The sequence below is a fragment of the Lytechinus variegatus genome, chromosome 2, assembly GCF_018143015.1.
Source record: "Lytechinus variegatus isolate NC3 chromosome 2, Lvar_3.0, whole genome shotgun sequence".
Classification (NCBI taxonomy): Eukaryota; Metazoa; Echinodermata; class Echinoidea; order Temnopleuroida; family Toxopneustidae; genus Lytechinus; species Lytechinus variegatus.
In genome coordinates, this window is record NC_054741.1 from 2,980,605 (window position 1) to 3,006,604 (window position 26,000).

General features: G+C 37.1%; 2 protein-coding genes across 2 annotated transcripts; one reads left to right on the forward strand and one right to left on the reverse strand.

The window, feature by feature from the left end:
* Positions 1-4,694: 4,694 nt before the first annotated feature.
* LOC121407069 (fibropellin-3-like) lies at positions 4,695-10,564 on the reverse strand. Its single transcript, XM_041597990.1, has 6 exons — positions 10,204-10,564; positions 8,607-8,750; positions 7,144-7,183; positions 6,272-6,397; positions 5,358-5,562; positions 4,695-5,135 (listed from the first exon to the last, which is right to left on the reverse strand). The coding sequence occupies exons 1-6, from the start codon at positions 10,210-10,212 to the stop codon at positions 4,994-4,996; spliced, it is 666 nt and encodes a 221-aa protein (XP_041453924.1). The 5' UTR covers positions 10,213-10,564; the 3' UTR covers positions 4,695-4,993.
* Positions 10,565-16,415: 5,851 nt separating this feature from the next.
* LOC121409361 lies at positions 16,416-25,864 on the forward strand. Its single transcript, XM_041601297.1, has 2 exons — positions 16,416-19,178; positions 25,144-25,864. Exons 1-2 carry the CDS (start codon positions 17,010-17,012, stop codon positions 25,369-25,371), a joined length of 2,397 nt encoding a protein of 798 aa, XP_041457231.1. The 5' UTR covers positions 16,416-17,009; the 3' UTR covers positions 25,372-25,864.
* Positions 25,865-26,000: the final 136 nt, after the last annotated feature.

Consider the following 26,000-nt stretch of genomic DNA (forward strand, 5'->3'; position numbering starts at 1 on the left):
CTTCGTTTTTTGTTATCCGATTCTGATGAAATTTTCAGCATTTTGCTCTGTGAATTTTGCTCTATTCAAATATAAATATTTTCAATCCGGACCATCCACTAAAGAAGCAATTTCACCGCTTCCGCTCGGATAACGCAACGTATTTGTGTTAGACAAAATGACCATTAGATCAATTGGCAGAGACGTCGATCCTGGGGGAGGGGGCGATCGCCCCACCACTGAAAATATTGGTGGGCAAACATATCGTTTTGCCCCCCCCCCCCCCAATAATTCCGGATGTGCAAAAATAAAATAAGATTGTTATGTTCAGCAAGCGAGATTGAGATACACAACTCGCTCTTTATTTAAAAATCGTGCTCAAAATGTCCGCTTTTCAGATTGGAATATAAAAATTTTCAGCTCGCGCTTTGCGCTCGCATCATTTCTGTAGCAAAACCCCATAATTTTCATGATTAAATAGGTGAATAGAATGTCACGTTTTCAGTTATAAACCTCAAAAGAACTCCCGCTTCGATTTGCGAAAATATTTTGTTGGACATATTTCTTGTTCTTTATGAAAAAAGGTCCGTTAAACTCATTTTTTTCAGGTCGATTTATCAAAATTTTCAGCTCGCGCTTCGCACTCGTATTAATTTGTTGGTGAGATACGTGTCTGTATGTCATGACTAATATATATATATGCCTGGGTGTGTGTGTGATCGAGCGCCTTTGGAACGTTGATTCATGATTTTGCCCCCCCCCCCCCATCTGAAAAATGGATCGACGCCCCTATCAATTGGCTATTAGACTATAATGATTATTGGACGATTTGGGAATCGGACGAAATGGTTACAGGGGCCGCGGAACCGGGGGGGGGGGCTGGGGGCTTCAGCCTCTCCACTTTTTTCCAAAACAGTGTACAAAAACGCAAAAATGACCATACGATTGTGATTTTTAGCATGGTCAGCCCCCCACTTTGAAAACGGCCGTTCCGCGGCCCCTGGGTTATTAGACAATTTGGTTGTTAGACAAACTGATTATTGGACCTAATGGATGTGGGCAAATGTTAGACGAAATGACAATAAATTATTGGACGATATACGATTTGGATATTGGACCAACTAATATAACCAATCATAGCTATTGGACTAAATGAACATTGGACGAATTACTTATAAATGGACGAGTAGGCATTAGCCTAAATAGAATTGGACGAAATGGGTGGTGGACAAATTAGACGAAATGGCTATTGGACGAAATGGTGACTGAACATTAGACAAAATAAAGGGAGACCATGTGGTGAGTGGACGGAAAGTCAGTAGACGAATTGGCAACTCTTATTTAAATAATTGACGTGATTGATGTTAAAATATTTCTGGGCTGTGGAGACGGAACATGGGCTGGTTTCAAATATAAATCATCTAAAAGTAGCTTTAAAGAGTGCATCATTTATGAAATAAGGCTTAAACCTTGCCATACAGGTATAATAAAACTCTATGGCCCGTGCTCGATCTGATGACAGGTTTAACTTTAACTGAGGTTTGAAATTGTACTTTAATTATGGGAAGCCAAAAGTATCAAACATTTTATCAAGTTGTATGTTTCTTATGTTTACTGTGCTCTTTCCTGATTCATCGATGGTGAAGACGATCATCTATTTATACTTCCTAGACAATCATGAATGATTTGAGAGCCAAATAAGCTGAAGTATGAAGTCTCTATATACTGTTATTGATTTATGTAACAATTGGCTTCCATGCACACTTAAACCACAACTTTAAACCTGAGTTAAAGTTAAACCTGCTATCAGAATACGGGCCTCTGACACCCGTTTCGTTTAGATTTGGACCTATTAGATTGTGTATGGACAAATCTCGCTTCCCTCTGTCAGCTCTTCAATGCTCCAATTGCTTTAAATAGAAGGGGGAAAGGGGCGTCACAAAGAGGGTTGCTCACTGACGCTGAGAGATTTAAAGGATAAGGGAGGGGGGCAACAAAAGAATTTACCAACAACCGAGTCTTTTAGATCACTATAATTCCAAGAAGACATCACTACAGTATCAACAGAGACAGCGATGGGGACAACGTTTACTCATACATGTCATAAGCAAAATTACTATGTTGCACATTGTAATTATATTTTTGTATAAAATAGCAGAGATTAAATGGTTTCAATCCGACTGTAGCTTAGAAGCAGATCCTCGATGTCTCATTTGAATTTTAATGAGAATTTTTTTCTTATTATTTATGAAAATATCAATACCATGACACCCAATAAATCTGCCTAACATACATAATTATGCTCATCGAAAAAAACATCAAAGTATAATTTCCCCTATCGCATTTGTATTTTCTTGTAACATATACTCTAGATTTAGCGATCTTACCATAAGGAAATGATATAGTTTCGTTTTATTGAAAGGGATCAGACTAATACAATGATAATTTTCAGAAAACAATGCCATTATGATAATAATTGTTCATTGAAATATGGCTTGTATAGGAGTAGCAATAACAGATGACGTATAACAGACTCGGACAGATTTGAAAATACACAGAGCGTGTTTTTGTATTTTATAGATCCTACCATTCGCATAATTAATGTGGTCACATCTGTGACAATTTGTAGGTAATGATTAATTCAATATCATTATACTAATTGTATTTCAATTCAAATTAGTAATATTACATTATAATAAATTGAAATTATACCGATAGATTGTGTATTAGGATATCACTTTGGATGGCTTTAAAATGGCTTGTATGAAGTTTATTTGCAAAAATATACTCATTTAACATGTACTTGGCAGGGGTATAATGTGCCAACAATAATGTGAGGGGGCATTATGACGCTTGGGCCAAATTTATATACATATTGCAAGCGAGCGAAAATTTTAGCATTTCTACAATCAAATTCAATTTCTTGATAGGATTTTTACACAAAAAGTGTTTTTAAAAAGGGTATAAAACTTCACTCCCTTTCAATGGACCTGGCCGCGGAGAATTATCTATTGTTACTAGGGGGGGGGGGGGGCTGTGACAATGAATGTTCAGCACCCCTAGTAACAATAGAATATTCCTCTCTGGCCAGGTCCATGTCCCTTTCGTTTCCCTTTTCCAATTTCTTTTCCTCTTTCTTCTATCATGTCTATTTTCCCTTGGTCGTGAAAATGTGACCCAACGCCCCTGAGCCCACCTCTTCAAGCGTTTTATGGGGTTATGACAATGGCAATTATTATTCAATAGAAAGAATACCGATGGTCTCGTGGTCTGATCTGCACCCCACACAGACAAAAAAATCCTTAATATGTCTATACGTAATTGTACACTGCAAAAACACTGGTGTCAATTTAACACCAAGCCGGTATCTATATCGGAAAACACCAGGGAAGTGTTAAAACAACACTAATTAAGAATCAAACCAATATATTGGTTTAACACTGATTATTGTTGTTTAAATGCATATCTGGTGTTAGCCTCAAGCGGAGGTGGTGCTGTTTCAACACATTCCCTGGCATTTTCCGAAATAGATACCAAGCTGGTGTTAAAATCAACACCTGTAGTTTTGCAGTATACTATAAAGATATAAAGGCCGTGTTTTAAATCAAATTTGGTGTTTAGATTATGGTATAGTATCCTTAAGATTGTTTGTCGTTCGATTGAACTTTGTGAACGAGAAGTTTGATAACAATTGCATGAACCAGAAGTATAGACAGAGATTACTTTTATTTTATTTCTTTTCAATTTCATGATTACAAATCATAAATAACAGAGTTATATCAATAAGCAAAAACAATAACATGCAATTGTAAATGGGTAAACATGGATATACGAAAAACATGAAAAACAAAAAATAGCACTATATCATTGTGAGATATGATATAGAAATGAGCCCCCAACTCGAAACGGGATACTTCAAATTCAATCAATGCAAAAATACAAGCATACAGAGGTGAACTGGCGGGGAGGGGGGTGAACCCCTACATTTTCACGACTGAGATAAAAAGGGGAAATGAAAGCAAAGAGAAGGTAAAATATGATGTATTATTTTAATATCATGTAAAATTCTATCACAAATTAGAGTTTTGTTTAAAAATGTCAAACTTTGTGCTCGCTCGAAACTTTTTACAGATTTTGCTGCCCAGTATACTATGTCTTGTCCATTTTGGCTCTTAATAGTTTATACGCCACTGAAGAGGTGCCAAAGCATGTACTCAACAACAACAACAAAACACCCTTACACACACACACTCACAAGATCACAAAATCTCAGGTAAGATTTTAAACAGTAAATCAATCAGTTGGAGCTTCACTGGTCCCTGGCCGAAAATGGCCCCCGGGAAGGGAAAGGGGGCGGCAACGAATATCGAGCTCAGACGCTAGAATCATTAATTGGTCAGATCACTGAGATCTGATTCTTCTGCGTCACAAATGATCTCATTTAGGGTTGTATTGACCTAGAAGAGAGTGTGCATGCCCCCAACAAACTGATTTCAAGACCAATCTAAACATAAGAATTTAAGAGTAACCAAGAAATCTTTTACGTAAATATTGGTAACATCCATACCACATCCATAGACATACAATGGATTAAGAGATGTTACTCTGAATCCATGCAATATAATTACTCTCAAGTTGTTTCTCGAAGCTTACATTCTCGTTACATTCCCAGTATCTATTCACTCGAACTGAACATCATTACAGAATACAAGCAGTGAAATTTACAAATCTAAATTTATTGGATGAATGTTACAATCGTAGTGTTATCAAATATGATATTACTCGATACATAATTGTAATATACCTGATGGTTAGCTCCCTGCACCATTACAAGATTGTGAGTACGAGAGCAGAACGATAGGGACAGACAGATCACCCTAACCATGTTAAGGGCTTAACAGGGCGAACGATTATAATCTGTGTGTTTTTTTTAATTCGAAAAATACTTCTTGGTAACCCTTGCAATTGAATAATGGACTTCTCGGTCCGTGTATATGCGCATTGAAATGCCATTTTAAACGCCCTGTCTATTTTGAGAAAGGATGCCCTCTCTAAATCTCTCGGCTGCCTCTGTGAAGTCTGAAGGAGTATTGAGGCCCAGATGTTGACGGGGACCCGGGGCCATTTCCATACGAGTGAAATCATCCTGTCCGATTCTGGAAGAGACATAAACAAATTGACAAGAAAGTGAAAGAAGAGGTTTGATTAACAATATTGTGAAGGGTAACATTGTCGCCGTGATCAAGATGAACAAATTGCAATGTATGAAAATCGGTCAGCTGGACATTTATCAATGATGGTCACTTTGATAAATCAAATTTACACAATTTTTCTGTAATTCCTTTATTTTTCATCAATTTTCAAAACAAAAATCTAACCTGTTGGATGACCAATGCTCCTCGCAGGTGTCGACCTCACTGGTCAAGATCCAGGTGGTCTTCATGATTTCTTGACCTTGGCAAACATGGCACAGACCTGTCCAGGCTGTGGCCGAAGCACCGTTACTCCAGAGGACTGAGAAGGCAACTGCATTGTGGGATCCGTCCATGGAAGTCCACCCCGAGACACGTCCAGGGCCAGAACCTGAAGGTAATACAAAAGTCAGAAATTGTATTTATTTGAAGAACGTAACCACGGCTGGGGGCACGAGATGACACTCTGCTGCTGAACAGAATTCCAAGGGGGGGGGGGTCACGTTCCATTTCCGACCCCACCCACATCCTCAGTCCCCCATGATCGCCGTATGAGTACTCTGTTACTCATTTGAAAGCTGGGAAAGTCAATTTAGTTCTTAATTAGCAGAAGTTGCTTGATACCTGCTATCATCTTTTTTTTAAATATATAAATTTTGTTGAGATGAGGGCGCTACACATAAATGCTTAACCGAGCCGCGTTGACGCTTTATAATGATGAAAAATGAAATCACCAACTTCTAAAAGATCCGAGGAAGAGAGAGATGGAGGCGGGGGGGGGGGGTGAAAAGATCAAGAGAGAGATAGAGAGAGGGGTGGAAACGACCGGATTGGGAATTAAAGACAACAACCCAGTGGTCAATTATGTATTTCGTCTTAGAAAAAAAAGATGCAGGGAAGAATACGTGCTCATCTGACTTCCAATTCATGAAAAAGAAGTTGTGATTTAGGTTTTTTGCACAAACAGGGAGATGCACCAGAAAATATCTGAGAGGAGGAGTCGAAGCTAATCCAAAATCTTATATTAATAAAAGATATTCAAAGATATTAATATTTTCAGTCTGGAGTATGCCTTTGGCTCTAACAGATTAGATACCCACCAGCAGCTCCGGGTCTTCTCTCCACGGCAGTCCTGAATTCGCCTGTCACGTGACCTGTTTCTCTATCAACATTAAGGATGATTTCGGAACCGAGGCTGTTGTACCATTTACCCGTCACGTTGCATTCTGGGTAGAAGAGATATAACATGACATTACGTCACAATAACATATATCAACGTTACAATTGCGCTCGACCGAGCGTAAAATAAAGCGACTTCACCGAATATCATAAATAGTTTTGCATGGACATGGCGGGAGGTAGTATAAAAAAGTATCGGAGCGATTCGACAAAATAACCGAAATTCTCGCAATCCGATACTACACCAATTCTCATTTCTTCTGCGGTGGAAAATGGATTGAGCTTAAGGGCGGATACGAATGAAGGGGGCTTCCGTTATGCCCCGCTTTTTATGTACAGGGGGCGATTGGTTCTTTGTTGACAACATTTGATCACTGTAATTTCGGGGGAGAGGGTAGCATATTTCTTTCATTTTTTTACCACAATGCCCCTTTCCCACTGGCTCTGGATCAACCGAGCTCAACATCGATAATGGCCGTACGCAACGTTCGGTGTATAATATAGGCCTATATATTTTTTGTTTCAGTCCTTCTATTTTTGTAATATTTGAGAAAAATAACTACACGGCAGCAACTAAAATGAATGCCTTATTATGCCTTAAAAGAAATCTTTGGTGCATTTCTTTTCTTCAAGAATAGAAACGTAATGAATATAGATATATATGTATGTTAAATGGGATTACATGTAAATGTAGAATCGTCTTTCTTTAAAGTGAGACTGAACTACAACGAAAAATGTGCAAGGTCTACAGTATGATAAAAAAAATGTGAACAATATAGGCAACATTATTTACCAGTGGCTGGTTCAAAACGGGTAACCTGGTCATTAGGGGTCTGCAAACAAAATAAAAGGTGAAGTAACGAGTAAGCAAAAAGACTTTAGACTTGTCATTTTGTGACAGTCATTAATTGGTATAAGTTAACAAGGAGTTATATAGTAACAGATCAGGTGGTTAATTATGCGGCCTGTTTGTTCCCCGCCAGTTTTATCCTTTATTGTAGTGTCATGCATAATAGTGCGTATGATAAATATCCGGCCTGGATAGAGCCTATAATTTGTACTAGCCATGGTGTAGTTTCCTTCAGCAAGAAATTCATTCACAGTGTGCTGCACTCCACCCAGGTGAGGTATAATGTGTACCAGCAGGAAGTAATTCATCTGAATCGGTAGCCTAGCTTAATTAGCCTGGGTAATAATAATAGCAAGGCCCGGTGGGAGAACAGTTTTCGGAATTTAAGTGGCTACCCTGGGTAAATATACCGTTATTATTTTTCATTATTATAAGTTTAGTAGATTGAGGCTGGCTATTATAGAACTCCTAAAAATCTGGAAATACAATATCGGCATAATGAGCGGGTAAAGATTTTGGTTAGGCCTATGTTAACCTCAGAATTGGGAAATAATAATTTCTTTTTTCAAATTTAGAATCACTGTAAGATATTGTACAAAGCCATAACACCCTCCATCATAATCCAGGTGGGTGTTTCATAAAGCTGTTTGTACACTGTAAAAACTGTGGTGTTAAAATTGACACCAATTGGTATTAATAGAGGACCACACCCTGAGGTGTTAAAATAACACCCTAGATATTGAACATAACACCAAAGAGTGTAAATGTAACAACCATAGGTGTTGTAATAACACCTATAGGTGTAAAACTATAACACCACCAATTCAACACCCGTGTAAAATAACTGGTGTGGTCCTCTATGTACACCGGTTAACACCACAGTTTTTGCTGTGTAAGTTAAGAGCGACTTAAAGAACGACTGGTGAACCCTGCTTACCAATGAATATTTTTATGGTGAATGTCATGTACCACAATTAACTTACGATCAGCTTAATGAAACGGCCTTCATGCTTGCTATCACGATCCCGGAATAATTCACGATGTCCGTAAAACAAAAGATGAATTTAATCACGAAATCCCTCGAAATAAAGAGTATTCATTTTGAACATCACTTATAGGCCGACAGCTGTCCAATTTTGGACAGTAAAGTAGCTGTTAATATGGAATAAAGTCTATCTACCATATGCCTATAGGGAAATGTTTTGAATACATTGACGAAAAACCTTATTATAACGTATTTCAAATTTCTGCAGCAATTTAAGTAATGAATGATAAAGCTTTTATAAGAATGAAAAGTGTAAAATTAAATGAAAAATTTAGGTGAAAATACAGGACAAAGCAAAAGGCATATTAGCTATATCAGAGAGAAATAGAGAGAGAGAGATGGGGGGGGGGTAGATTTTTACCTCGTAAACAATGTCTTGGAGTTGGACCTGTTCCACACCAAAACGATGACGATGATGACCACGGTGTTCTTGGCGGAGAGGGTTGTTGAACGCACTCGCGCTGAAGACGAGCCCGACAACGAGCATGAACCAATTCAACATGATCTAGAAAGAGAGAGAGGGGGGGGGGGGGGGGTGGGGAGGGGATACAAATCCTGAATGTAAGTAAGGAATGATCGTGCACTGCAAAAACTCCGGTGTTGATTTAACACCAGCCCGGAATCTATATATGTCCACACCAGACAAGTGTTAAACAACACCGGTTTGGTTTACGTCTAACACCAGATAGGTGTTTATACAACACCAATTAGTATTAAAAGAGTATCGGTTTGATACCAAACTGGTGTTGTTTCAATACTTGCATAGATTCCGGGCTGGTGTTATATCAACACCGGAGTTTTTGCAATGTGAGGTACACGACCTTTATATCAAAGATGATGATGATGATGATAAACCCGGCGTATATGTATTAAATTCTATCTAGTTATGCATGGAGAACACTAACTTGATATAATCGCCGTTTTTCTAGCCGTTTCACATACTAAAAACGACAAATGGAGAAAAGTAAATAGACAAAATTTTCCGTTTTGTATCCGATTTTCAAAAGGGCTACAAAACAGCGATGAAAAGGGTTACAAGTTTCTCACTGTGATATTATTATCTTTTTATATCAATCTATTAAACAGTTCATCTGCAATTACGGTAAAATATGAACACATACTTCAGTCATTCCCGGAGTTTGCTAGTTATTTTAAAGATAAGCCTACTAAATGTTTGACTGAACATGTCAAGTACATTTTGACAATGAATACCAAAAGTAATATATGATTCGTACATGCTACAAAAGTTTGTGCAAATTTCTTCGCAACGAATACATGTAACAGGTGTAAGCCGATATCTCGGTAATTGATTTTAAAATACAATAAACTTACCCACTTAACTACACCAAATACCCCGTTTCCAGCAAATGGTCAATCATTCTAGGCAATGTATTGGCAAATTCGTCGAATTTATGTTATAATCTACAGTTGATCTATGTTGAAAATATTTAAGATACCATTATCATATTATACCATTATATTATTTATATATTTATATATTTAAGATACCATTATTATATTATACCATTATTCATATTCAACTACTGTTATCAAGGTGTTATCAAACTTGCTATCTTGGATCTTTGCTCGAGCGGGGTTAAATTAGGTTAAAAGAACTTCATCAGTACATGTAGGATATTCGTGATTACGTAGTATTATACTTGTTTTTATTCCCAAAATCACACATAAAAATACGCAAAGTATACAAAATGTGTAATAATACATTATAGCAAACAGAGTTTAGCCTAATTCAGCAATGTTTATCGAAAATTACTGAATTTCCTGCCCTCGAAAATTACATAAAATGTGTACATTAAGCATATTAAGCAGATATTACTAAACTTGTGTTTTCATGATAGAAATCACGGCCTGGTAGAACATTTTATAACACCGATTGAAAACAATTCAAACACAAAAATCCACCAAAACAATAATCATGCAACGAAATGAATACTTACCCTATGCATTCTCTGTTTCAATATGGAGAAAATTTGTTGACAAAATCTGGTATATGCCAGTAAGACTTCAAAGAGCGACTGATCGAGGAAGAATAATCTGTGGTGATTTGAAGTTTGATCCCAGCTATTCCGCTTATGATCCGCAGCCACACCTCAGAACCGATTGATGATCGCCCCGATGGGGTTATATTGTGTATCGGATCTAGTTCCTGTTTCAATTCCCCCTATGTGACCAGGGTATAACTTTTGAACTTCTGCAGCGATCGAATGCCAGGAACCTGAAGGTATTGTATGGTAATCGTTCTTCCTTTTTATCTTGTTTGCATTAACTTGATATTGTTTTACGAGTGTCAGTATACAAGACTTGTAACAAAGCGGGGCCTTTTGGAGTCGGGGTCACAATGGGTTAATATTTGTTGGATTATCAGCTCATGTCCATTTGAGAACATCACGTGATTCTGTGAGACAACAATAGAGATCGATACGCATTCATGTGTAAGGTTTTAATGAGAGCTGTACTGATCGTTTCGAGATTAAAATGTAATTAAATCATATTGTCTTGATTAGGCCTTTATCGCCTCTTTCAAGCGTTTTGTATTCATGTTTAAAGGTGGCCAAATCCTTTTTCAATTCATAGCAGTTTTCGCAGAGCTCAATTAGGCAATTGCAATTATAGGGATTAGCGCCCATATGGGTCCCGCCCCTCAAAAAACAATAAATAACAATAAAATGCTCGATACGCTTCATGTAAGCTCCAAAGTCATGATTGTAATGGTATGCATCACTGAGCATTCCCAAATTGCTTTAGCTGATAGATGATGGATATGATCATGTTAATGCTTTATCCACGAGGCAAATGGACAAACGCACATCTATATTTGATGAAGTTTTGCTTTCTCGTGTCAGTGCAGGCGTATATATATTTTCGGTCATTCTATTTTCACTTTTCAATGGCGCAAATTTACCTTTTTGTTCCACTTTGATGTTAGTGCTTGGGGGGGATGACGCGATTTGCAAAATGTCACAATTATCTATATGTCCCCATCTACTACCAAAGTCGATTGAGGGAAATTCATGCTTTCCAATTTAGCTTTTCCGATTGCAGGATCCACAGGCGGGATTATAATTTCCCAAGTAACTTCAAGAATATGTATCGTGATTTTTTCTTCAAGAAAGCACATCCCCGAGCCCCGTATTACGGCATACCCACTAAGTGTATGATCTTTTCAATACAATTGTATGGGGTTTTCACTGCACTTTAAAATATTAGGTAATTTTTTTACTACCACAATGAAAGTTATGCGTCCAACTAGTTTTGGGGCAGTATTTTACACATTGCGTTAAGCACATTGTCCAGAAAGGTTAAAAAGTACGCCACAATTACTTTAGAATTCGTTTTGTGTCCGTCCGTGGGACTATATAGGCCTTAAATTTGCCTGAAGTATTGAATAATAATAACAGCCATTTGTATAGCGCCATCTATCTAGCAACAATATATTCTCGTAATCACAACTTAGAAAGGCGCATTATTATTAACATTATTATTATTATTATTAACCAAGCTTTAGCTCAAGCTGCCTTTCAACGCTTGTACATTCAAGGAATTAATCCCGCTGGGTACCTATTCACCTCACCTGGCTCGAGTGCAGCATAAATTTCTTGCTGAAGGAAAACACGCCATGCCTGGATTCGAACCCACGACCCTCTGTTTGAAAGTCGAGAGTCAGAACCACTAGACCACACCGCGTCCACGCGAATAATCAACCTGTATTCCTTTCTTATTGTTTCTTGATATAAGAATTGATTGGTGGGTCCAATTCGATGAATATTTTATGAATGTATATGGTAGGAAACATACATTGGTAATGATTAACCCTTTTGAAAAAGAAGCACGGGAAATGAATTTGTTAATCAAAAGTTTTATTTTGTCAAGCTTTGATCCATTTAAAGTGCATTTTATGCAGTGCACTTTATGATTAAAGTACTGTCTTCTTTAGTCAGTGTTATTTTTTTCAATTATGGTCCCTATAAAGAGATTGACAATGCGTCCAATGAAGTCAGTCTTTATATTAATTCCGGTTTGACCTGTTAGTCATAATTGATAAGATATCTTTTACAGCGGAGAATGAATTTTGAATGAAATATCTGTTATTTATTGTGAGATCAGATTATTGTGCTCTTTCGCGCTGTTGTCAGAGTGTATAATGTATTGTGCACCATTGTAATGACAGCGCCCTCATTTTCCTTATTACGAAATTAAAAACCAAGCATTGATTAGATAGTTGGGTTCTATTTGGTATGACGCCTAAGAGCAAAGAGCAAAGCTTGTAGAGTAAAACTTGTAGAGTGTGGATCCCCTTGGAAATGAAGAAATGAAGAAATTATCCCCCTTGGAAATGAAGAAATTATAGTTGACTTATTCTTGTATGCGTACATGCATGTACGCATATAGTATATGTATATATATAGTAGAGCGAGGGAGCGAATTGATAGAGCGTTTATTTTTTTATTGCTTTGACAGACAGAAATATCCTAGAAGTTATCTTGTCACATGGAGATCGAAACTATATAGTAAAACAATGTTGGGAAATATAAAAAATAACATTTGATGATTTTAATCGAAAATCTCCGAAGCATATTTTCTTAATTATGAACTAATGACGCCTTTGTCACAAAAATAAGATTTTCAGCTTTAAAAGTTTTTTTTCGGGGGGGGGGGGCTATCTCGCGACTTATGATTCCCCGTACGAAATGTTCTTTATTTTTTGTTATTCATTACGGCACTGGTTAAAATCCATCATGAATTATGGATACTATAATCGTATTAGGTCTGTTACATGAGTAATTAAACCACATGTAATGCAAGGGATATCAAACATTGATGTTATTTATAATGTTTAGTGTACAAATTATTTAGTTCTGAATTTTCATTTGAAATAAAAGGTAATCAATGTGACATCGCAATAAATGATAAATACAGACTGTAGAGTTCCAAGACGACATCTTCGATTCGCGTTTTGGGTTGGCAAAAAGGGTCATAATTCAAACAGATTTTCGTCATGATGAGTGATTTTAAAAAATGTATTTCACATGATACCAAGGTCCTCTTGTAACTTAACTTTCGGTTCAACCTTTAAAATCCCAAAACAAGTGGTGGTTACTTTTTTCTTATAGGGATTTGTGATTCCACATATTCTACAAATCACGGGCGAGCTTATTGGTTTGTGAAAATATGTCCAGGCATTTATACCTTGGTCACATTTGTTCTACGGCGGCCGTACGGCGAGTCGAAAACAGTCGTTTTATTAATTTTTATTCAAACCACCTATATGTAGCTGGTACAAAAAATGTTAAAACGGCTGTTTTCGAATCGCCGTACGGCCGCCGTAGAAAAAATGTGACCAAGGTATTAGTCAACCATTCTCACAGTACATGGTCAAACACTAATATACAGTGCGTATAAAAACAACAACTCTTAGATATAGTTTGCCTATTCAAAATAACAACAACAACAACAAGAACATATAATCATGTAAAATTATATATTTATGTTATCCTGAAGCCTTTTCCACATTTAAACTTTGGTACAGATCTCTTTGAGCGAATGGCGATATGACTGTCGAAAAATCTTTACGCTTGAGTGAGCACCACTTACTTTTGAAAAGTTTGCGAAAAATGAATTGCGCAGAACTTGGAAAAAGTTTTATGAATAAAATCCGACTTTAGTCATGTAGAACACATGGACTATAGCTAGGAAGATTGATTTGATAATATCTTTTTTTTTTTTTTTTTTTTTGGTTGCCCGAAATACTCCAAAGAGCGCAATTTCACCCTCCCCTCCCCACACACCATGGCCATGAAGAAGATATCTGCTTTACACGGAACTGCGGTTCATGTGAAATGGCTTAGGTTTGATTTTCCTTCTGTTAATCATTGTCAAGCTTGGGAAAAGTGAGGAGAAACGAGTATTGAATGGAATGCGAAATGTAAACCCACTTTAAATGAAAAAAATAGTGAAAAAAGCTGGAGATGTCTAAAATAATTTTTCGTTTACACTCAGTTATGTCCTCCAATTTAGCTGGCAAAAAATGGGGAAGGTTGTGCTTATACCTAGGGTAAAAATGTGAATTTGGGTGGCAAAGTTGTTACAGAATGTTTATATTTATCCGGGTTTTTTTCAAATGGCTAAAAAATGCAAAAGAAAATTAATGTATGAGAAACGTATCGCACTGTCACTTTGTTTTCGCCTTTCTTTCTTGACAGAGCTTCAAAATGAGCATTAATTTCTGCGAGGGTTACAAAAATGGTCAGTGCTCACTCAAGTGAAACATTCCGCAAAATTTATATTTTCATTTGATAGATGAGACCCAAACCCAAGAATAAATGTGAAATATATATCCCCACGTTGTATATTTCTTCAATTCCCACGGCTTTTTCAAAATGCAAATTTCTATTGGTACGCACTGTATGTTATGAAGTCGGTGGCATGATAAAAAAAAAGAATACTTTGCTTCGGACCGTCAACGGTGCTGTGACGAGATCCTCGTTCAAGCGCATAATGCAAGAAGCAGTCCGTCAGTAGATGAGCATTATATACGTAGGTACACTCGTCGTTTCATTCATAAGAACTGGCACTAACGAAGGTTAATACAAATCAATGACATGTTGGTCGTTCACATGCATTTTCATGGATCATTTTTTGAGTGGAACATGATTTCCGTTTAATGAAAAGTTCTTTCTTTGGAAAACGCCAAAACTGTCATGACTGTACCATTACGATAGCTAGTGCCAACTGATACAGCTTTGAAACATTTTCATGAGAGATAAAGGTTTTACATGGAAGTTGTAAAGATGAATGTAGTCACTTTCAAAATATTGTTCTTTATTTTGGACGCAGTTCCCTTTCACGCAGTTTCATCTGAAGGTAACGTAGTTATTTTTGCTCTTCTTCCTTACCTTTATCTTATGCTTAATGCCGTCTGTTTTGGGTTTTATTATGGTTAGTGTTGTCTTCGTCGTCTTCTCCTCCTCCTTCTTCTTCTTTTTCTATTTCTTCTTCTTTTTCTTTTTCTATTTCTATTTCTTCTTCTTCTTCTTCAGTATAAAATCAAAATATTCCTCTTTGGCTGGGCAGCGCTTCGGGGACAGGGGCAAAAGAGAGAGAAAAAAAGACAAGGCAAAGAGGAAGAAAGATGATGTGAGAAGAAAGAAGAGTATTAAAACGTTAGGCATGTAGAGCAACTTTATATTGCATATAGCCATGCTAGCTGTAATTAGATTAGGAAGAACTGCATTCTGGTCCCATTGGTACCACCTCTGCTCGTCGCCCACCCCCCCCCCCTTATCGTTTAATTTAGACAAGCTACTCAACACAATATGAAAGTGAAACTTCTTTTCCTCAAATTACATTGACGATCAAAATTTTCGTTATAATTAAGTTGAATTAAATCAATTATGTTAATTAAGTTAAATTATTATTTTAATTTCTTTCTTAATGAACAATAGATAAATAAGTAAATAAATGAATGAATAAATAATTGGTGATTGAAAATATAAGAAAACAGAATTTTTTAAAAAATAGTCAAAAGTGAATCCCATAAATATAATTTTAAAAAAAAATTGACAAGCGAAAAAGAGCAAGGGTCTAAATGACCACCTATGATTTTAAATAATAAATTTGTAAGAAACAAATGAAAGAAAGCGTGAGAAAAACGAGTATCTTGGTCGTGTAACTATATTCTTTGTATATCATGCCTTCTATAATCGAAAAAAAAAACGACGTCATCTTTAGGTCGTCTTGAGTCAGGCCTCCATCCAGATAACCTTAGCCTTTATTCAGATAATTTCCACATACATAGTAAATGAAATACTTATACAAAATGAAGTATACACCAATATTACAAGGGAAATAATATAAAACGTGATATACATTTTTTGAATAAAGATTATTATAACCCATAATACAAACAGGAAGAAATTGACTACTCCGATTTATCGTGTGACCAAATCTAAAATCCAAAATATAAACACTTTTAAGTTCAGAGCAGATTAAAAAAATGATTTATGAAATAATTTGTTTACGAGATGTAAAGAGAGGTTCATCCTATGATTAAAAAAATATATATACATATATATCTCCATATTTTGTAAGACGGTATGAATAGAGAAAATTAAGTCTCTACGTTTATGCATAAAAATATACAACAATCTTAAAAGTTTTATGTTTAAGACACACACAAAAAAAGAACAATACCAGAACAACAATACAGAACGACTTGTGAAAGGGGATGCAACCAAACCGAAACCCATGTAACTACTTTATTATTACTATTTTTACCCATAATGACATGAAGATATATTTTATAAAATTTGATTCATTTCTATTATTCTAATTCTACTAATTACTCTCACTAATCATTTTATCAATATTGAGCATTGTAGCAAGATAACCGTTTATATTGATGTTTGTTTTAATTGAAAGTGAAGGGTAAGGATCAGTGGGAGAAACAGTTTGAAGAAAGCAGGAAGTTGAAAAAATGACCCCTTCTCAAACAACAGGGTGCTATCCTTGCTCATGCTAGCTTAGTCATACGCCCATCATACCCATAATATCATTAAACACGGGCCAAGATCTCAATTTTGAGTAAATTTGATAATTTTTCTACTTTCATCCAGGTAACGGATCTGTGATATCGTCAACTTCATCGATATACCCATCCCCCTCTCCTTCGGATTCATCACCATATTCTTCGCAGTTCTCTAGTAGCGTCACGGCGGCAGAATCGGTCCCAACCTGCTATCGACATATGTGCCGCGAAAAAGATGGTGGACCTGTCACCTGTCGTTGTGACAAACGGTGTTTCTCCTTCGGGGATTGCTGCTACGGTATCAGGGTCCCACCACCATTTGTTCTAGAACGGTTAGAATTCGACACGACCGTATGGGACTGTGTTGAAGACACGTTCCTACCGCCGATCTATCAGGAACTCAACCACGGCTATCGCATGGTCACACGGTGCCCACAGAGCTGGGAGAAGGACGATGTCCGCAGGAAATGCGAAAATGTTTCAAGCAACGATACTGAACATATCCTGTACACTGACGGAGATGACTACTATAGGAACGTTCACTGCGTCGTATGTAGTGGTATTGACGAATCTTCAGTATCCCCTATCTATGGCTCGAATCAATGCTCGTGGCAATCAAAGAACGAACTGAAATGTTTACTAGAGGCCAACAGCACCTCCCCTTTCCCAGACGACATGGACAACAGTCTCGACAATGCTACAGTTGTAGAACTATACCAAGAAATTCCAATACCGCGTTTCTGTCTGCTGGATGTAGAGGAAACTTGTCCAAGTGACAACGGGGACCTGAACTTGCAAAATAATTGTCGAATGTACTTTGTTCCGGTCTTGTTTGATAATTCTATATATAAAAATCCATTTTGTGCTCTGTGTAACGACCAACGTGAGGACCTTCATTCATATTGCAAAATACCGGTGCCGAAAAAAGAGGGTGAGAGAGGTATCGATTATTTCAAGGTAGGGATTGGAGCTGCCTTTAGCGGTATAGTGAATAGGGATCAAACGGCTGAAACTAAAGATGAGCAGGTCTATCGACACCCACTTTTAATCAGTTCTATCTGGCCCTTGTGCAAGTCAAAGCAGACATATTTAATCTATAAGAATGGAAAGGTAGAATGTTTCGGAAATGAATCGTGTTCTATAAACTCAAACATCCCCGAAGGTGATGCAAGAGAAGTAGATGATTTTCTATTTGAGATCAATCTTGCTGATGCATTGTCCTCTCATTTAGACCTTGTGGATATCCCGCCATTGGTAACCTTTCTGCAACGTCTCCGCAACCGAAGCCATGAAATGTATATACCTCAAGTACTTACAGTAAAGCAGTGGTGCCATACTCTGAAGTATAATCAAGAGTCTCTAGGCAAATCCAATTGCTCAAATGAATTGTATGAAGGGGAGCCAAATGAATTCTCGCCGTTCGTCCTGTCAAACGATTCTTACATATTCTTTAACGGATCGTTCGTGAAACCAATCTGGTGGTTTAACCTGACTGCTCTCTGGCTTGAAGACATTAATTGGATACCGTATCATAAGATGTATCTATGCGGTACGGAACAAGAAGTTCAGTTCTGCCCTTCGATAGCAGTGGCGACAGACTCAGTTGATTGGGTAGAACGCTTTAATAAAACCCTCCTGAAATACAAGAACAAGATCTATTTCCAAGAGGATTTCTTTTTGCACCCTGATGGGCAGATTCGCATATGTATTGATGACGAAAACCAACTTGAAGACTTTATTTACACCGGACTGAATATTGTTGGAAATGTAGCCTTCGCGGTGTCTTCAGCTTGCCTGTTTGCTACTTTGTTGACGTATCTTATTTTCTCGGAGCTGCAGAACAGGCAGGGTATAGTGATCATCAATTTCATTGTGGCTCTGCTTCTGGGGCAAATCTTTCTGCAGTATGTGGGCTACCACTTCTCTGATCGGTTCATTCCATGTCTAGCATTTGCGTCTCTATCGCATTTCTTCTTCTTGGCGTCCTTTGTCTGGACAACAGTACTGGCCTGGGATCTCAGAAGAAGCCTCTCGGCATCGGTCATCTTTAGGAGTGGACAGTCGCGTTTCCACACAACTGCGTATACTTTGATCGGTTGGGGAATTCCTCTAGTGATAACATCGACAACTCTCCTGATGCAGTTAGGTGGATTCACGGACGAACCCATCTTGGAATACGGTGGCCCCGCCTGCTGGTTTGCTACAAGGTTGTCGAGTCTGGCAGTCTTCTTTGGGCCTATCTGCGTTTGCCTCCTAACCAACTGCCTCCTTTTTATTGGAACCATGCGGAATTTGCACTCTACGAATAAATCTACTGCAATAGCGAGGAAGAACTCCGGTAGTGCCAGACAGAAGCAACTCACTTTGGAACTTAGAATCTTTGTCAAGGTAAGAAGCATGGACATGATCATTAATATGAAATAGAGTATAAATAATCCTTTCATGATAAATTCGAAAGTTCCTAAGATATACCAGAAAGATTCGAATGTTAATTATTGTGTACAAAAAACATTATCTTGATACTTGCAAGTGACATTTTAATGCAGCGAAATTGGTTTTCAAAGGTTGACTCATGAATTACAAAGTTCCTAACAATTCTGACGATGATGGGTCAATCCAATATCCTACACCAAATGCGCAGATGATTGGTAATAGCAATTGCTGGCGATCTTTTTTATTGTCATTTTTAAATACAACCACCAACAACATGAACAAACGTTGACTTTGCGCCAAACAACTTGACACAAATACACTCCAAAAAGCTAAGTATTGGGTGAAACGGGAACATGCGATATAAAGATACCAAATACTTTGTAAATTTTACGCAATGTTGCTTTGAAATTTACCATTCAAACATGCATTATGCCCAATGTGGGGTTAAAAAACCCAATAAACATGCATGTTCCCTTTCTACCCAATATTAAGTAAAATTTGCTCATTGCTTTTAGAGTGTAGAAAGAAAAATAAATGCTTAAGGGTTGGTATCAAGCATTTACTCGAAAAGGTATTCATAAATCCCACATTTGCTATTGATTTTTTTGTTCAAATAAAAGACCATAAGAGCACGCGCGGTTCTTGACGATTTTTATTTATTATTGTTATTATTATTATTATTATGAGGAGGAGGGTTTTGGGGGCTTGATAATATTTCTAGCCTGGTCATTTAATGCATGGTAGATGGCCCATCATTTACATCATTGGCATGGGAGGCTATACCATTTATACTGACTATAAGCAGCTGGGAATTAGTGACTGTAATACCAGCCCGCCTCCTCCTTTCGGCGAAAAATTATTTATAATAATTTGTAATTCAACAGATTGAGGGAAGAATAATCAACATATTTTCAAACTGTTTTAGAATGTATTTCAGAACCATTTCATCTAAAATAACCCATCAGGGCTTGACAGTTCGCTTCACGGTAACTGGCAGTCACGAAGGGGGCCGTATTTTAACCATCTCCAGTCTTTTCAATTATTTATACTTGAGTGAGCATAGCGAACGAGCGATAACTCATCCTATTTTCAGAAACTATACTTCGCAGTTTTTACAGCAGGCTATTGCAGGGGATATGGGGAATTTGGCTTTTAATGTCAATGACACCCAAAAAAACATGTTGATCGAGGAGAAATTTTCAAAGTGAAACTTAAAATTTGGAGCACCGCTTTCATGTGAACCTCCAACTGAATATGCCTAAACTTTTCTAAATTCCTAATGTGAAAAGTCATCACAGTGAAAAAAGAACATGACACCGGGATTGCTGTCTTGCATGACACAGTAGTCAACTGTAAGGTGGAGTGATAGCTCAGTCGGTAGAGCGGGGGTTTCGGATCAGGCGCGGATAAAGGGGGGGGGGGGCGAGCCGGCCCCGCTATTTTGGGGGCAATCCCCCCCCCAATTGTCCTTTTTTAACTTTCAAACAGAAATATTAATACAAGGAGGTATTATACCCATGTTTAATTTACGGCCACGTAACGGCCGGAACGATCCCCATAAGCCTACTCGCAGGGGCACTGTGCACATTCTGTTAGCTCACATGTACGCAACCCACGCTACCGCAACTGCGCGCTCCTCAATGAAAGACATTCTCCTGCACACGGGTTTCCTGCATTTCATCAACGGCCGAGTAGCTCTGCATTGGAGGGTCACCATCAAGAAGGCCGTATGACAATATAAACAAAAATGCTTAAAATGTCCAGTTTTCAGGCCTTAATATCAACAAATTTCGCGCTCTCATCAATATTAATTTGATAAATAAGATAACAGTTTCATGAATTCCTAATAATGAAATTGTCCCTTTTTTCAGAATGGAATATCCACAAGTTCATCTCGCACTTAGAAAGAGGAATAGGACGATAGTCATCATGTTTCATATGTTGACAAAATGTCCTTATAGAATGCCCCGCTCTCATCATTTGTTAAGTGTGATCCATATCCACTTCAAAATTTTCCTACAAAGTTCTTCAAATAAAGCTTAAATTGATCCTATTTCAGCTCGCGCATTATTGATTTTCATAAAAAAAATAAATGTATTTAGAATGCCAAGATTCTAGGTCGAAATCTCAAAAACACACGCGCACGTGATTATTGAGATACGCAGCTTGTTATTCAAAACGTGCTTAAATTATCAAGTTTCTCTTCTCGCGCTTCGCGCTCGCATTATTAATGTAGGAAGATACCAATTTACTCATCGTTTCTGTGATTTACAAAACATGAATAGAGTGTTCCGTTTTTAGGTCTAAACCTTTTTTTCGCGCTCGCAATAATATCGTTTAGTTATAAATACACATCCTTTTCATGATTACAAAAAGTGCCAAGAATGTCAAATTTTTAGGTCAGAATTTCAAAAAATTTCAGCTCGCGCTTTGCGCTTGCATTATTCAATTGTTGAAATATGTGTCGTTTTCATGGGTAATTACAAACAGTGCTTAACATGTCCCTTTTCGATCAGGCCAGAACGTATATATGTATCAAACATTTCTGCTCACGATTTTAAGTTACATACACGTCTTGTTCACGATCACAAACATTCTTGCTCAGAATGTTCAATTTTCAGGACAGAAAACATAAAATTTCAACAACAAAAAATTAGCTCGCACTTTTCAATCAGGGCTTATATGAGATTATGAGGAGGGAATTCTTTGAAGAAAAAAATTGTTTCTCTCTCATCATGTATTGCAGACGCTTGTTCAACCCAGGAGATATCTCCTTGGTTCAACGTGTTTGCACAGATTTTAGGGAAATAATTGACTTACTATACTCGTACTTTAATCATGTTAATACAGCATTGGCATGTTATGAATTTAGACATAATATACTTTTTTACTTCTTCGTGGTAAAAAAGATTAGGGGTGAGCCTCCAAAGGTACGCCTCCGCTCCTCGTAGAACGTGCGAGCTTTAAAGGTCAAGTCCACCCCAGCATTTTTTTTAAACAAGTGGACACCATGTTACCAATAATGCACATAGCATTTCCATTTATTTGAAAGCAGGATAAAAGAGCATTGTATACATTGAATGCGTTGCTCACGGTTATAGGTGCCGCGGCCGGGATCGAACCCCGGACTGTCTATGTACAGCCAGGCACCTTAGACCACTTGGCCACGGCACCTCCGTGTTGATTTGAATCGATAGAGAAAAATCAAACAAACATAACGCTGCAAATTTCATCGAAATCGGATGTAAAATAAGACAGTTATGACATATACAAGTTTCGCTTATTTTTCACAAAACAGTTAAATGCACAACTCAGCGATATGCAAATGAGAGAATCAATGATGTCCAAGAGTGAACAATTTTTTTCAAAGAAATAGATCCCTGACATCCTTGACGTAGGAAGTTGAATTTACACCACGCCACTGTACCTAAAATAACCATAATAGACGACAAAATAGCTGAAGTAACTTCTAGCACGTATCATTCCAATTTTTTTATTTTGCTTGCACGACCGTGAATAATCTAAGCTGGATATACTGTATATATCCGCCTGTTTGTAAATGTTACTTGTATTTTAATGCGTAAAGCTATCCTCAAACACCCAAAATACAAATTTTATCTATTCTAATAATCATTCTTATAGTACTGATACCCCAATCACTTACATATTAATTGACAACACGCCATTGGAACGGAAAACTCAATCTAGATTTTCAGATGTTATCATAGATCTTTTTTTTTCTTGGAATGAACAGCTGCGCCATATTGTAATACATCGCTAAGTATTGGAATAATTTCCAAGTTGAAATATATTCTACGTCATGAAACTTCAAAACTCCTTAGTACTCCATTTTGTTGAGCGTTGTAGCCCAGTGGATAAGTCTCCGGACTCTGAAACAGGGGGTCGTGGGTTCGAATCCCAACCATGGCGTAATTTCCTTCAGCAAGAAATTGATCCACAATGTGCTGCACTCAACCCAGGTGAGGTAAATGGGTACCTGGCAGGAATTTATTCCTTGAAACGCAGCGCGCGTAACAGCTGCACTGCTAAAGCCAGGGTAATTATGCTGCATATACTGTAGAGCGCTTAGAGACTTCTGACAAAGTAAGTAATAAGCGCTATATAAGCAAGTATAATTATTTTATAACATGCTGCAAAGTTGTTTGGGCTAAATGCGCGGTTCTACAAGCTGACTTTTACATAATTATGAACTACAAAAGAGAGAAAATAGCATTTGTACAGGATCACAATTTCACTTGGCCCGCACCAACTCTTTATTTTTCGAACAAAAAACCTGAAAATTGCCGACTTATATACTATTCAAGTAGTAATCATTACGTTTAAAGGTCAAGTCCACGCCAGAAAAAAAATGTTGATTTGAATCAATGAAAAAAAATCAATCCAGCACAACGCTGAAAATTTCATCAAAATCGGATGTAAAATAAGAAACTTAAGACATTCTTAAGTTTCTCCTATATTTCACAAAACACTTATTTGCACAACTCAGTGATGATGTCTCCACTCACCTTTTATTTTGTTTGTTATTGTTTGAGTTAGGCAATATTTCAATTTTTACAGATTGACTGAACCACAAAATATTAAAACACTGGTAATTTCGCATGTTAATGGAGGAAAATTATATTTGTTTCTCATGACAATTGTGGAGAAAATTAGAAATATGTATTTTTTTATACAACGAAATATAACAGAAATAGCGAGTGGACGATGTCATCGGTCTTCTCAGTTGCTTACCAACCAGGATGTGCATAATAACTGTTTTGTGAAATTGAGCGAAATTCTAAAATGTTAGGCTTTCTTTTAGATCCGATTTTGATGAAATTTTCAGTGTTATTCTTGTTGGATTTTCTCCTTTCATTCAAATCTACATTCGTTGGGGTGGACTTAATAATCATCTCACTTCGTCTGACATTTTTAAGTTCAAAAGCTATATCTGAACATACCCAACTCGCATATCTGGAAACTGTCATCTCACAAACCCCACTCACTTCCTAATCAATTTGATTTCGTGTTCCAGTCTTTGGAATAATCTTTAAGACAATATTAAAATATACCATATATCCCTTAAAAGCCATTTTAACTATCATTCAGTTTTATGCATTCCATACTCCAAATCAATGATATTCACACTCTCCACTTAATATTCTTTTTTTTAATCAACTGTTATCTACATCACCAGCACCTGCATTGCACTGGTCCGCACTCTTAAGATAACCCAGTCAAATCATGACTGGACAAGTAGTCAGCGGGGTGCAACTGATATGTCTAGTCACACTTCTGAATTTATTCTAGTCAGAAATAACTATGTTCGAGTAAAATACGACTAGAAAGTAGTCAACTATGACTAGAATAACTGTTGCACCCAGCTGATCCTATTAACTAGTCATTTTTGACTGATTTGTTTTTAGAATGCACATGATCAGTAAATACCATTCTCAGTCACGATTTGTTTCGAGGCCGCCATCACTTTCCAGCTTAACCGTTGACGGTGGCGGTCTCTTAGTGCGTTCATTAATTACATGGGTTGTTTAATGTATGGTAGGGCCTATAATTATAAAAGAAAAGTTTAGACTCACACCGTTATTTTGTATTCATTGTGTAGCGTAACAATGTTGTTTTTATCATGTAAAAAAGTTACGTATTATCCGGCATATAATGCCATTATTGTATTATTTTGAAGCAGAAACAAAACAAACAAACGAATGAATGTCTCTGTTTTATTTTTAAAAGTTGTATTTGTCTAATTTGCAGTTTGAAAAAAAAATGAAATCACAATCACTAAGTCACTGGAAGTCAGAAAAAAAGTCCCAATGCTTTATATATAAATCATAAATTATTCTTCTCTGGATGCTTACTGCTGACATATCAAATGTGGTTTTCTTTTCTTTTCTTTTTGTCTTAGATTTCGGCTCTTCTCGGATTCGCTTGGCTGTTTGGCTTCTTGGCCATGGTAGTAAACATCCTTGTCACATGGTATCTCTTCATCATCGTTAGTGGCCTTCAAGGATTCTTTATATTCATCTCGTTCGGGGCGAATAGACGAGCAAGAGGGCTCTGGGGAACCCTTCTCGGGAGAGCTTTCTCTGGGAACGCAACCACACGCACCGAATCGGGGACGCAATCACGATAACAATTGTCGTTGGACCGTTGGAAATAAAACCGTAAACTTTGTAGTCATGACAGGATGGGCACTGAGCTACACAAGAATTGGAGGGGTGGGATTTTTTTCAAGAATCATAATGTTCTTTGATATTACTGAAATAAAAAAAAACAAATTGAATCTTTAATGATGATACTAATTTATGCATCATTCATGCGCTAAAAACAAATACGTTCTGTAGGGCAACAATACAGTGATACCAAGAACAACGCCCGTGTAACGATTTCTTATTATGTACTTTATGATTACATAACATAATAACCATCATCAAGTTTTCATATGCAGAAATTTATTTGTATATTCTTTGTAAATAGCGATTCACCATTAATTGTCAGTAATTGATTAAAAAAAACTGTGTATGATCAGTGGATCGTTTTTACACAGGAAGATTGATGGACTGTCCATCAGCGGAATGAAAAAGATAAAACCATGTCGGTGGTTGAGACGGATTTAAGTTGATTCGTAAATATAGAGTTTCTCGGAGGGCAGGTATAGCTTTGTACAGTAATTCAGTGAAATATGGCATTGCAAACATTATTTTAACTTATTGGTGGATTAATTGATTGATTGACATCCATTGATATTATATTTCTAAATGA